The 14,226-nt window shown below is 35.9% G+C and overlaps 1 protein-coding gene across 11 annotated transcripts in view; it reads left to right on the top strand.

Annotated features, from left to right (window-relative positions):
* Iqcm (IQ motif containing M) overlaps window positions 1–14,226 on the top strand; it is a 471,750-nt gene that overhangs the window by 406,494 nt on the left and 51,030 nt on the right. For all 11 annotated transcript variants that reach the window (XM_042277514.2, XM_076571981.1, XM_076571978.1 and 8 more), the window contains one exon: window positions 5,069–5,230. In XM_042277514.2, coding sequence (XP_042133448.1) covers window positions 5,069–5,230 — 162 coding nt within the window. The remainder of the gene's footprint in view (window positions 1–5,068; window positions 5,231–14,226) is intronic.

Raw genomic sequence — 14,226 nt, 5'->3', positions numbered from 1 at the left:
CCTTTCTTACTGTATATCTCTAGTTTTTTGGGTTTTTTTTTTTTTGACCATGTGAGCAAACTTTAATATGCTAAGGTATAGCTGAGTCCTCTGCTCAGCTCTGTCAGCTATCTCTGCCTGCTTCTAGGTTCTTGAGAGCCAAGCCTAAAGCTATTGGCCCTGTCAGAGGTGCATAACCAGGAACTGTGCTCAACCTTTCTTGTAGTGATATATTGTGTACCCTAATAAAATTTGCCTGAATATCAGAGAACAGAACAAGCCACTAGAGTAAACAGAGATCCATCTAGATTTCTGTGAGTTCAAAGCCACTCTGACTACATGAGATTGACTCAGTCTAGAAGAAAAAACAGAGCCAGTTAGTGGTGATACACACCTTTAATTCCAGTACTGGTAAGCACACATGCCTTTAATTCCAGGAAGTGATGCCTGGGTGGAGAAAGTTATATAAGGTGTGAAGAGACAGGAACTAAAGGCTTTTCAGCAGAAGCGTTCCTTTCAGTTAGAGGGTTTTTTTGTTTTTTTTTTTGTTTTTTTTTTTTTGTTTTTTTTTTGGCTGGAGCCTTCGGGGGTATACTCAGAGGATTTCAGTCAGAGGATTTGTGGAATTGGTGAGGTGAGATGTGGCAGTGGCTTGTTCCTTTGTCTGTCTGATCTTTTGGCGTTTCCCCCAATATCTGGTATTGGGTTTTTTATTTTAAGACCTTTTGGACCATGTCACACTTCCTAGCTGTAGGAAGCCAGTGCCTGCACTGCCACATGCATTTTTTACTCGGTTTACCATTTCTATTTAGTGCTGCCCTGATGGCTGAACAGCAGTGCCTCTTAAAGGAGCTGCTTTTCTTTTTTCTTTTTCTTTTTAGCTTTCCCAGGTCCTACATGGAAATATGAGCCTGCATTGCAATGCCAAAATATTGTTTTCTTACTCTTTATTCTTTGGCTCTTTGGGGGGGGGGGCTGCCACCCAGCTCCCAAATAAATCACACAGGGACTCTTACTCTTTATTATAAAAGCCCGGCCTTAGTTTGGCTTCTTTCTAGCCAGCTTTTCTTAAATTATCCTGTCTATCTTTTGCCTCTGGGCTTTTACCTTTCTCTATTCTGTATATCTTTCTTTACTTCTTACTCCATGGCTTGCTGTATAGCTGGGTGGCTGGCCCCTGATGTTCTCCTTTTCTTGCTCCTTGTTTCTCTTTCTTTCTCTTTTTCCTCTTCTATTTATTCTCTCTGCCTTCCATCCCTTCCTATCCTTTCTCCTGCCTTGCTATTGGCACTTCAGCTCTTTATTAGACCAATCAGATGTTTTAGATGGGCACAGTAACACACCTTACCAGAGTTAAAGACATGCAACATAAAAGAATGCAACACATTTTTGCATCATTAGACAAATGTTCCACACACATGTGCACATTTTCCTTAACAGGCTGATGTAACTGTTGAGGATAGCTATATCTCTGTTTATTCCATCATACAGGTTTTGCTCTGGTACTAAAATAGCATGAGAAACTAATATTGAAAATATTAAACTATATGCAATTGCAGTTTCCCTGAGAATATGCATTTTGAAATTGACAATAGTATTAATGACTAAAGAAGATTGATTAAATTTCTCCCTTATCCTTTAGGGTATGTATACACAAAATTTAATATGTCTATGTATACACATACATCTAAATGGAATTGATTTTGTGATAAGTAAAGCAAGAGAACTGCCTAATTCAAATTTAATTTATCAATAACAGTATTTACAACTGAATTGGAAGGGTTTTACTTCCAATGTAGGAAGTAAATTTATTGCACACTCTTTCCAAGCAAAGTAAAATGCAATTTCTTGTGAATCCTGTATGATGGGCCCAGTGAAAGCTGCTACTGTGTGCTTACATTTTTTTTTTTGTTACTATATTGTTGTCATGATTTTGAAATCATGAGACTAAAATGAGAGGAACATCAAGTCATGTGAATGGCTTTAATCTGAACATCCTGGGACACTGAATTAAGAGAAAGGGAAGAGCATGTCATTAAACTGGAGCATTTAAGATTAATCATAGTATTATTGTGGTGTTTTGAATAGGAATGGCCCCCATAGGCTCAAGTGTGTGAATGTTTGGCCCATAGGGAGTGGCACTATTATGAGGTGTGACCTTGTTGGAGTAGGTATAGACTTGTTGGAGGAAGTGTATCACTGTGGAGGTGGACTTTGAGGTCTCAAATGCTCATGCTATGCCCAGTGTGACACAGTTTCCTGCTGCCTGTGGATCAAAATGTAGAACTCTTAGCACCTTCTCCAGTACCACATCTGCCTGCACATCACCATATCCTGCCATGATGATAATGGACTAAACCTCTGAATCTTCAGACTGACATCTCAGTGATGGTGCCGCTCCAGCTCAGGGAATGTTGGACAATACTGAGGTAGTATGCTTGTGCATCTCATGTGAAGCCACTTTCTGGGGTTCTAGAAGAAACTGTCTGTGGAGTGATGCCACACTGTGAAGCCCAAAGTGCACTGTGGAATAGAGGAGGAGAATGGTGAGGAAACTGTCCTACCTGGCTGGTGACTTTGCATTAGGTACCTTTTTAGAGACACCCCAGAACCTTCACTGACCTCTGAGGTTGATGCTAAAATGATCCCATGTGGAGGGAGCCCTGGCCTTGCAGGAAAGACAATGAAAGCAGGACTTGGAGCTGTAAGGTAGCAGGCTGACATTTGGTTCTCTGCCTACTAACAAATCTGCATTCTTAATTATGTGAAACTTTCTTGTGCTTATTTACCCCCACCGATGAAAGGGATTTTTAACAAAAAAAGAAAAATAAGAGGAAAGGAAAGAAGCAAAACATGATAAGGCATTCCATGAGGGTTTTCTTAAATATTTCTTTTCTTAAAAAAAAATCTAATTAGAATTTTGCCAGAATAAATATTAACTAACTTCAAAATTAAAAAGTCTAATTAAAATCTAATTATATAATTTCTCCCCTCCTCTTTCCTAACCCTCCCATAGCTGATCCTCCCTACCAATTCAAAGCCTCCTCTTCTTTTAGCCACTGATGTTACGTATGCATATGAATGAATCAACATATAACCCAACAACTTGATGGGTCTCAATCGTGTTGCCTGCCTGTTTATGTTTCTAGGACTGACCGTCCAGTATCAGTTAGCTACTCAGAAGGCTCATTACCCCTACACTGCCAAGCACTGATTCTCCCTCTCTATCCTGTAACTTTTCATCAAGGGGTGGAAACCTGTGAGATTTCTTCTGTCTGCCTTGGGATGTTGACTGTTGTTGGACTTGTTCAGGTCTGCTTTAGGCAGCCAAGTTGTTGAGATTTTATGGGTGTGCCTATGACATCTAGAAGGCACCATCTCACAGCATGCTTTCTTGTTCTCTGGTTCTTGCAATCTTCCCGCCTTGTTCCCTGAGTCTTGGGTGTAGTAGTATTGTACATTTGTCAACTGGGGCCAGACATTCCACAGTCAGTTGTTCTCTGTATTTTGATTAGTTGTAGATTTCTGTAATGATCTGCTGCTGTAAAAAGAAGCTTCTTTGGTGAAGGATGACATTTCACTTAACTGTGGGTGTACAGATAAGTAATTAGGATGTAATTAGGCATTATAATATTTTAGAAAAGTGGCTGTAATAGCTCATCTTCTAAGACCCATAACCTCACTAGCTATGTGTAGTTTTCTAGGGTTACAGTACCAGGCATAGTGTTCCTCCTATTAAGTGTGCCTTGAGCTCATTAGAGAGCTGTTGGTTACTGCCACCATGTTAGTACCACTATCGTACCTTTAGCAATATCAGATCACCGTTGTGGTTCATAAACATCAGAGATGAGTAGGACTGCTGATTACTTTCCTCCCTTAGTAGCTTGCATGCCACCTTTTGTATTGCAAAAGCTAGTCTTAGCGGAGGAGGCTTTGAGGTCAGTTTCAGCTCCAACCCTCTGAATTCTATGTCCAAACTGGTGTCTTCAGCAATAGTGACTTATCGTCAAGTTCTGGGAGGCAACCAAGGGCAATAGCAATAGACAATACTGTTTTAGGGGTTTCTTGGAGTCCTCTGACCAACTAATTAGGAGAAGGATTTTTAGCCTAGTACTAGGTTTTTGTTAGATAATCTATGGCTCTTAGGGGAAGTATTTTTGACCTCAAGTGATGTAATTTCATTTTAAAACTATATATACACACATATTCTTATATGTACCATTTGTAATTTTTAGATAAATATAAAATAAAGATTTCCTATGTCTTTTTCCAATGTCTTAAAAAATTCTCTCTCCTTCCCTTTACTCTTCTGTATTATCCTTCTTCACCTCTTCCCAATTAAATCTCCTCCCCTTTTAGTTTCTCAGAAGCCATTAAGATTTAGGACAGTGACTTGGATAATTCAGATACGTTTTGATTTCCGTTTCCACTTCCTGATGTACTTCTGAATACAGGTCATGCTTAGTTGACAAGGGTTCCTTTGCTATAATATGACACTTACATGGAGTAAGATATGGACACGTTCTGTAATTTCTGGGAGCCTGTTTCTTCATGTGTATGGAAATAGGACATCCTTAGGGATGTGTTTTGAAAATGTGATGTGGTACTATCTTGAAGAACTTGAGGGCAATTTTTGCTCTACTACAAGTGTGAAGAAAAGGAATCTTGGTGTATCTGTTTTCTTTTTAAGTTGGTGTAGAGATGCTAGTTCTTCCTTCTTCATTGCCAGTTTATAAAACTTTGTTGATTTAACATTTTGTCAGAATTACTGTTAAATGGCAATTAAAAAATTAAAAATGTTCATCTGTGTTATGGAATGTAGAGTGTAATGCAGTTCATGACTTATTTTAATTTTTGTTTAGCTTTGGCAATCACTGCTTTAAAATGATAGTATCTGAGCCCAATATTGGCAAATCCCTTACTTCATACATTTTTGTCAGGACTGTATGAGCTATATGACTTTTGTTAAAGTAATGGTTACCACTAAAATTGTTAAGTAGTTTTTAGTTTTCATCTTTTATAGAATATATGTAAGACATATAAAATGTGTAAAACTTAAAAAAAAACAATTCTCTCTTCTTTTTTACAGATAGCCAAGGAAAATACTCTGAAGTAATCAAAAAGTCCAACGCAATTGAGCTGTTATTTACACTCTACCCTCCTCTAGGTGCCAAAGTGAACATTGGCACAAGACTCCGGTCCACGTGGCTGAGACCCATAGTGGATGGAGAAGAAGGCTATAAGTATATCGGTAAGATGTTAGCTTCATCTTCTAAAGAGAAGGAAGAAACACTGCCTCATCTTCTAGAGCATCTTCTTTACTTCCTAGGTATTATGTCTACAGGTCTAAAAGTGTGTATTTTGTGCTTTTGTGCCCTCACTAGTATAGTGGAATCATAGTGTGCTGAACTATTTCTGGATGGTGGACGTTTGTGTTGTTTTCATGTTGGATTATTCATGTAAAGCCTCTGTGGACATCCATGAGCAGTACTACCAAAAGACATGAACATTCCTTGGCCGCAGTGGTTCTGTGAGGATCTTGCCATTCCATTTCCCCCACCAATAGGGATATGAAAACTGTTGTTTCCACAGCTGTATTACCACTTCCTATGATCAGTGTTTCTATGTTTAGCAAGCCTAGCAAGTATTTATCTAACGGTATCCCTTTATGGCTCCAATTTGCATTTTCAAAGTAACTAATCGTATTTGATATCTTTGTATTTGCAATTTTAACTTTTATTTGGTGAAGTCTGTTCAAGTACTTTGGCCATTTTCATTTTGTTTTGATTATTGTTAAGCTTTAGAGCTCTGTTGATATTTCTGGACACAGATCCTGCATCACATACATGTTTTGAATGCAGGTTTTAGCTTCTCTTAAATTGTACCTTTTGAAAAGATTTTTTATTTGGTGAAGTCCAATGGACTTCTTGTATTTCTTTATGGCTATGCTTTTTCTGTAATTTTCAGGAAATACTGGCTGAACTTGTGGTTGCAAAGATGTTCTTTTATAAAAAGTTCAGCTTTAAGATTTATATTTTAGTATATAATTGGTTTTTAATAATTTTTTGTATGTAACTCAATGTATACATTAAAATTTTAAATTTCATTTTATGTCTAAATTTCCAACAGTATTTACTGAAAAATCTGTCCTATGAATTAACTTTACCTATTGGTTCAAGCCAAATAAACAAAGTGTATAGTTGGCAACCATGTGAATGAAAATGTGATTGGTATCATTAGTTACAAAAGAAATGAACATTAGAACTATAGTGAAGGAATGCTGCTTATTTATTGAAAAGGATAAAATACTTTTGATATTAAAAACTATCTGTGTGAAGTTTGACAAGGATGTGGAGTGTATACTGCTGGTGAAAATGCAAGATGGTTGAATCACCTTGGAAATATTTTCAGACTTTCTTATTATGTTTATTATGTTCTATCCACTAAATTTAGCCATCCTCTCCTAGGTGGTTACTGAAGATAAATGAAATAATTTTTATATGTAACTGAAAATAAAAATTTTAAAAGTTGTTTCTTTATATTTTGATATTATAATTACATCATTTCACCTTTTCTTTCCCCCTCAAAACTTCCAATGTAGCCCCCTTGTTGTTTTCAAATTAATGGCCCTTTTTCTTTAATTGTTGTTATATGTATATATGTATATATATATATATGTATATATATATATATATATAATTTTTATACAAAACCTATATGTATGTATGGATGTATATAACAGCATCATTCATAGTTTGTAAGATCTGAAAACAACATAAATGGCTTTTAATTGGTGAATGGATAAGCAAAATTACATGTAGCTATATAATGATACTCAAAAATAAATAGAAATAAACTATTACTAAGCAAAACGACGTGGACGAATCTCAGATACATCATGATAAACAAAGGAGCCAGATTCAGAGCCATGTGTTGTGTGGCTCTGCTGAAGTGACAGTTGAGAAGAGGAGAAACAATCCAATAGAACCAGGCTTGTGACTAGTTGAGCTGAAGGTTTTTGTCTGAGTTCCAGGGCAAAGAAGCTGCACAAGGGATTCTTAGAGCCGTGGACCAGTTCTGTGTCTTGATTAGCATATTTGTTAAGTGTGTATACAAGTGTCATACAATATGTCAAAATTCATAAAACTACATACTGTACTGCATACACATTTAAAAAAATACATAAAGTATAAAGAGAGTGTTTTCAGTGGTCCCCAGTTCTGTTAAAGGCATTAGGGAATTGTACACCAATCCAAAATGGGGTATTAACATTTCTAAATGGCTAATATTAGAAGGCTGGCCATCCCACATGTTAGCAGGGACATGCAACCACTGGAAAACCACCATTCTTCTGGTGCAAAATTGAATTGTGGTACAGTCTTCGAAAAAAGTTTTTCACTCTCTCAAAAAGAATAAACATACATTGTACCATTCAGCATAAACAGACACTGCTGTTGACCTAAGAGGGGAGACTCAAATGACCAACTACAGGTGGATGGAAGAAATATGTTCTGATATATTGATGTACAATAAAAACAAAAGAAAAACCAAAAATCCTTAAAACTAGTGAAATACATGAAAATGTATAAATGACATAATTCTGATGGATGAATGAAGCCAGACAAAAGGGGCTAGATGTTACATAAATCTGATTATATTCAATTCGAGAAAATGTAGAGCAACCCATAGCAACCAAAGGAGGTTGATAGTTTTGTAGGAAAGTGTGTTAGTGTTAGGAGCAAGAGGTAATGGATTAAACAATTAAGGGTGAGGGAAATGCCTAGAATTTTGATGTGTAATGTTTTCATGGACAAACTGTCAAAACCCATCACATTGTACATTGTAAATGTACGTCATTATTGCTTAACATCTATACCTAAGTAAAGTTATCAAGGGAAATAAGAAGGTATATGTAAACAACAAAAATATTAAACTTTTATTTTGGTAATATTTTTTAAAAGATCCATTTCTTTGTAAGTATTAAAACTTGTATATTAAACTTTGCATATAAGGTGAGTGTCGGTCTGGAGGTTGTGGCTCAGCAGTAGAGTACCCACTGTATGTGCCATAATTTCAACGCCCATCACTGCTAAATAAATTAGAGTCACAGAGTGACATGTCACTGGAATTCCATTGGGCTGGTGTATAGAAAAGCAAATTAATGTGCTCAGCTCAGTGGTACTCTAGAGGAAGAAGAGGGAAAGACATTTTTTTAGATGAAAAGAGGCATTTAATTTGAAGGTTTATGGTCCTATAAATTAGTCAACACTCTGGTTGCTATTTATCTTATCTTGTAATTTTCTACCTAAGATTACTAGAACTTGACCTGTTTTAGGCTAAAGATTTGTTTTTAGTGTTTAGAGCCAGTTTTCTGATATTTTGTCACAATAAACAAAAAGGAAATATGGCTGATGCCCTAGGTTGAGGACTCTTTCATCATGAGTTTCTAGGCTGACTTTTTCCTTCAACCTTTTTGGGAAAATGACCAGAGCCTTGCATCATTTTGATCATAGTTGTTATGAATTTGACAAGAGAATTGAAGTATTTCCCTTAAAAGAGATCAATTTCTGAATCTGAGTAACTCCTTAACTGTAAACACTTGAGGAGAGCTAGCTTTGGGAGTCTGTGTTGTGCTCCCATGTTAATGCTTGAGGGTGTAAGCACTCATGTTTATTGCTTTGACTCCGTAGATTTGGAGATGTGCCATCAGCAGGACCAAGGAACAGTTACTAGAGATTCGAAAGCTTTAGCTTAAGTGGCTAACAGATTACTGTTAGGACTATGCCTCCCTTGAGATTCTCCTTTCTCATCTGTATTTTTAACACCATAATTTATAATCTAGCAGTGTTTTAGTGTAATGACTGCTGAATATGTCCTTCATAATTATAATTTGCTTAATTTTCACATATAATTTCTTCTAATGGTAATTTTATAGTCTTAGACTATGTAGAAAACAGTCTTCAATTTTTAAGAATATGAATCTAAGTAAGCATATTTAGAAAGGCTGTTTAGTGAAGCTCCCCTTTTAAAAATGCCTCTGTTATTTTTCCTTATAAGCCACCTGCCCTTCAACAACCTGACCCTCTGCCTCCCCTCCCTCCCCCTCTTTCTCACACTCACCGTCAAACTTCTTGTCCTAAATTAAGTTTTTTTGTTTGTCCTTGGTTAGCTTTCAATATGGAAGGTATAGATTATACTAAAGAATATATTAGCCCTATAATTAACGGAGTTTTAATGGGAGTTGCCTTAAAGGAATATATGAGCCATTATATTTCATGGAAACCATTTTGGGAATACAAATAGGTGATTATATATACCTTTCTCAAGGCAATGGCCATTTTAATGAAATCATATTATTGTATTACTATAAGTTTTCTTTCTAATTAGTTCAAACCATGGATAATGAACGAAGATTTTAAGTTCTACTTCTTGAAAGTATGTAATTTACAATATTTCACATAATGAATTCTACTTACCATTATAACACGCAGGATATCTAAATGATATGGTCAGTACTAACACCTGCTTTGTCACCCATTTTATTTTACCTATTTTTCTGTTTATTTATTTATTTATTTTTGTTTTTCAAGATAGGGTTTCTCTCTGTAGTTTTTGGTGCCTGTCCTGGAACTCGCTCTGTAGACCAGGCTGGCCTCAAATTCACAGAGATCCACCTGGCTCTGCCTCCTGAGTGCTGGGATTAAAGGCATGCGCCACCACTGCCCAGCTCTTGTCACCCATTTTAAAAGTACATGTTGGGGAAGATAGAAAGGGGAGTAGGAAGGGGAATGCAGAATCAAAATATATTGTGTACATGTATGAAATTGTCAAAGAAGAAAGAAAATAATGCCCAAAACAAAATTAACAAAGCATCTTTGCAAAGCATTCAACTTGTTTCAGTGTCTCTAGGTATAATTTGACATTTATTAACCAAATAAGAGTCTATCCCATTTTAAAGGCTGTCATTCTTGACAGTGAAGTTTGATATTTGATTATCTTTTCTCAGAGTTTTCTATCTGACTACATAAGTATCAAAACTTTTTTCTTATACTCTTTTTTTGAAGACATGGCTTTTAAAATATGCATAAAGTAGAGCCTCTCAAAGACCATTAAGACTCTTCCGAAACATGGTGTTCAAGTACCCTTCAGATGCTCTACTCATAATACTCAGTTCATTTGGATCTCTCTCTAAATGCTTTTCATATTTTCTCATGCCTTACATGTAATTGAGTTTGGAATAAGATCATTATTAATACACTTCTATTTTATTTTTATAGTAACTAGAAGTTGTACTAGTTACCTTTATAATTTTGGACCTTGTAGAGGATTCTAAATGTACATCCCAACAAGTTCTTCTCATGTGATTATGTAATCTGTGTGCATTTGATTTTTTTAATTTTGCTATCCTTATTCATTCTCTTTAAATGCACTCATTTATTACTCTTATCAAAGCTAAGATGAAATTTGAGAACATTCTTTTGAAGTGACCTAAAGGATTATTATAAAATTTTAAAATTTTGATTTTAATGAACGTATACATTTAAATTTATATCATTTATTTTTGCTTAAGTATCAAAAATGACCTATTAAAATTTAGAAATGTCATGGTGATCACATACAATATAAGTTTGACTGAAAGAGAATAATGTAGTCACTAAAAATATATTTTAGACTAAATCAGCCTTGAAATGTTGTTTAGACACCAGTTCATCTTCTGTATCAACCATGCTTCCTGCAGACTCCACTGTAATGTTTTCTGACTGTCTGATTTACTGTGTTAGTAGTAAGGTATGGATGTGTTTACACAGTAAGTACAATTGCTGATATGTTTGTGTTCAGTTGTTAACCTCTCAGCACACAGGGGAACTCACCTCAGCCAGCCTCAAGCACAATGGAAACAAATACTGTGCTGCTCTTTGGCTAAAGTGTCCATCTACACTCAAGCTTTTCAGAATTCTTTAGAGTGATTAATTATTTTTCCTCACTTAGTGAGACAAATATATTCTATGTGGAGCCCATTTTTTCCTTGGACTTTAATGACAAAATCAGAGATGTATGTCCTACCCTCAGTCAAGTCAACCTAAGCAGGTGGTAGTATATGAGAAAGAAGACCAGGTTTTTTCAGGTTTGTAAGATAAAGGAAATGCGAGCCCCAGAGTACCATGGATTTGCCTCTCACTACTTTATTGATCCACTTTCAAAATAGAAATTGAAGGATGTTTATTGTAACTTCTATATCTGTTTAAGAACTATGTGATTAGCAGTAAAGTTTGAAAACTAACTTTATCTCAATCCCCACTCTAATCTAAAGCCAACCACACAGCAGACAGTCCTGTTTTTGATCCAAGGTTAGACAGAGTGTTTCTGTATAAAGAAATTCACAAAATCTTGGATCTACATCCAGACATTATAAAAATGATGGATGCCCTGTTTTCAATATCTGAAGTGAAAATACTAAGTTCAATTCACTGTCTACTTACTAAAAGGAAGTTGTTAGAATGTAGTCTCTCTGAGAAAAGCTGCCATTTGACCTTCTATGTGGTTTGAAATGAGACCTCTGTGAGGAATTTCTAAGTATTTATGATTTTGTGTAGTCTTCTCATACTGCACGAAGAATGGACTATATTACCAACAGTTACCAACGTTTCATGGCTGTGTTACCAACAGCTAGTTACCAACCTCTCATCCTGTGTTACCAACCTCTTTTGGCTCTGTTACCAATCTCTCATGGCTGTGTTACCAACAGTCTACAGTAGAAGTGACCATTGATCACTTCTGAAGCTAAACTCTAAGAGATGTTTTGGCCTATGCTTTGCTCTCTCTTAGATAAATTGCTCTGAGAAAAACATGGTTGCCCATCTAGCAGTTCTGTTGAAGATGGGCTGAACTCTGCCTAGAGATTATTAGACAATTCTATACACCCCTGGTCCTTTGGAACTGGAAGCTCCCATGCAAGCATGGTTGCAACCTCCTGAGATCCTACTCCCTAGCCCAGAACCACACTGGATCCTTATTTCCCAAGAACTATATGAGGTATATAACATACATACTACTTTAGAGCAATTTGCTGTGAGGCACTAGGTAGCTAATAGTGGTAAGGTGAAAGTTACTGAATGGATAATTGATAAATGGTAAAATGAGTTTTAAACTGGTTCTGACGCTATTTGGATGTAGCAATCATGACTGATTAAATAAGTTTAGAAGGATCTTCTGCCTTCTCTAGAAGCTTGTGACCAGTGCTGCAGGAAGCTGTAAATGTGGGAACTGTTTTATGAAATTTTTCTTGTTTGTTCCTACTCCTGCATGACTTCCCTAGCAAGGAGTCATTTTAAGACAGAAGTTTTCATGCAACCTGATAATTTGTGATATAATGTATAATACTAAGCATGATTTTTAGGATTTACATGCCCATGCCCTTAGTCTATTCAGTCATTTAAAATACAATTTATGGTTATATTTATAGTCATAAATATATGTGGATATAGATATTCATATATGAGGTATTCATAAATAATTAAAGTCTTTATATTTTTATAATTTAGGCCATTCCTATGTGGAAGGGTATTTTATGTAATGAATTTGGGCTTTTAAGACTCCAGGAAAGAACTTCAAAATTTTATAGGTTTTTTTCAAAATTTTATAAAACCAGTTACTTGAAGCCACAGATAGAGCCTCATTCAACTGTGGTGATATTTTATTTGTGCTGAAATGTGATATTTTATTTGTATGCTAATAAATAAAGTTTGCCCAGAGATCAGAGGTCACATAGTGAGCCATAAACAGAAGTCAGTCTGTGGTAGCATATGCCCTTAATCTGATCACATGGCAGGCAGAGTCTCTGTGTGGTCAAGGACACAGCCAAGCATGGTGATACATGCCTTTAATCCCAGTACCAACCATAGAGACCTGGAGATCTGTATACACAGGCAGTGATGAGGAAGTGATATGGCTGGGCTTAGAGCCAATGAGAAGGCAGAACAGGAAGACAATAAAAGTGCAGGTTAGACAGGAAGAAGCTTTCTCTGAGGAAGCTATGACATGGCAGTAAGCTAAGGCTAGTCATGGCTATTCGCTATTTCTCTGATCTCTTCAGCTATTGCCCCTGTATTTGACTCTGTGTTTCTTATTTAATAAGACTGTTTAGAAATTTGTCTACATTTGTCAAGCCCCACATCAGGCGCTATTTGTAGCTGAAGTTTTCCTGGTCTTGCCTGGCTCTCACAGCCCTGCAGGCACTTGGATCCACCTAAACACACAGAGTTAATTAAAACTGCTCAGCCATTAGCTTAGACTTATTATTGACTAGCTCTTATACTTAAAGTAAACCATAATTCTTATTTATATTTAACCACGTGGTGGTAACTTTTCTCAGTTCTGCCTTCACATCTTGCTTCCTCTGTGTCTGGCTGGAGACTCCTGACTCTTCTCAGAATTCTCTTCTCTGCTTGTCCCACCTATACTTCCTGTCTGGCTACTGGCCAATCAGCATTTTATTTATTAACCAATCAGAGCAACACATTCACAGCATACAGAGCAATATCTACAGCAAAACGCATTAAATAAAACATTTTGTCCATGTATAAAAAGAAATTGGGATCTATGCTTAAGTGAGTATAAACAAAATTTTCTCACAAAAGGATGGAGCAGAAATTTTGAATTTTTTTTTTTAGGATATAGATGTTTCTTGTCATATAGAGCTATTTTTTTCCATTAGACAAAAATTGCACCCTAGATCTCTAGCCCAGAAGCCATTTTAGCTACTCAATTATTATGACCACAAATAAAACATATTCAAATTTTTAATATGACAGAGGTACATTCTGGAGTGATCACTGTGCCTAAAATAAACAGATGAATATAACACTTATACATACACACTGATAAATCTTGGAGTTTAGTTTAATACTCATGAATACATGTTCATAATATCTTTAAGTCAAATTGAGCTTTTGAGCAGGAGTAAATACAATTGGCAACCTTTTCAGTTCTTTGTATCTACTATGATTATTGTGATGGTTAATTTCATTTGTCAACCTAGCTGACTTAAGGAATGCTAAGGTAGTTGATAAAACATTTCTGAGTGTATCTATTACAGATTTTGAAGCAGATATTAGTATTTGAGATAGTAGACTAAAAAAAGAAAGGCTTTCTCACTGGTGTAGTGAGTTCTGAGCAAACTCTCAAAAGCATGAATATAACAAAAGGATGGAAGAAAGACATTACTTTTTTTCTGAAATGGGACATGTG

The sequence above is a fragment of the Peromyscus maniculatus genome, chromosome 5, assembly GCF_049852395.1.
Source record: "Peromyscus maniculatus bairdii isolate BWxNUB_F1_BW_parent chromosome 5, HU_Pman_BW_mat_3.1, whole genome shotgun sequence".
NCBI classification, from domain to species: Eukaryota; Metazoa; Chordata; class Mammalia; order Rodentia; family Cricetidae; genus Peromyscus; species Peromyscus maniculatus.
This window is presented reverse-complemented; position numbering and strand designations above follow the sequence as displayed.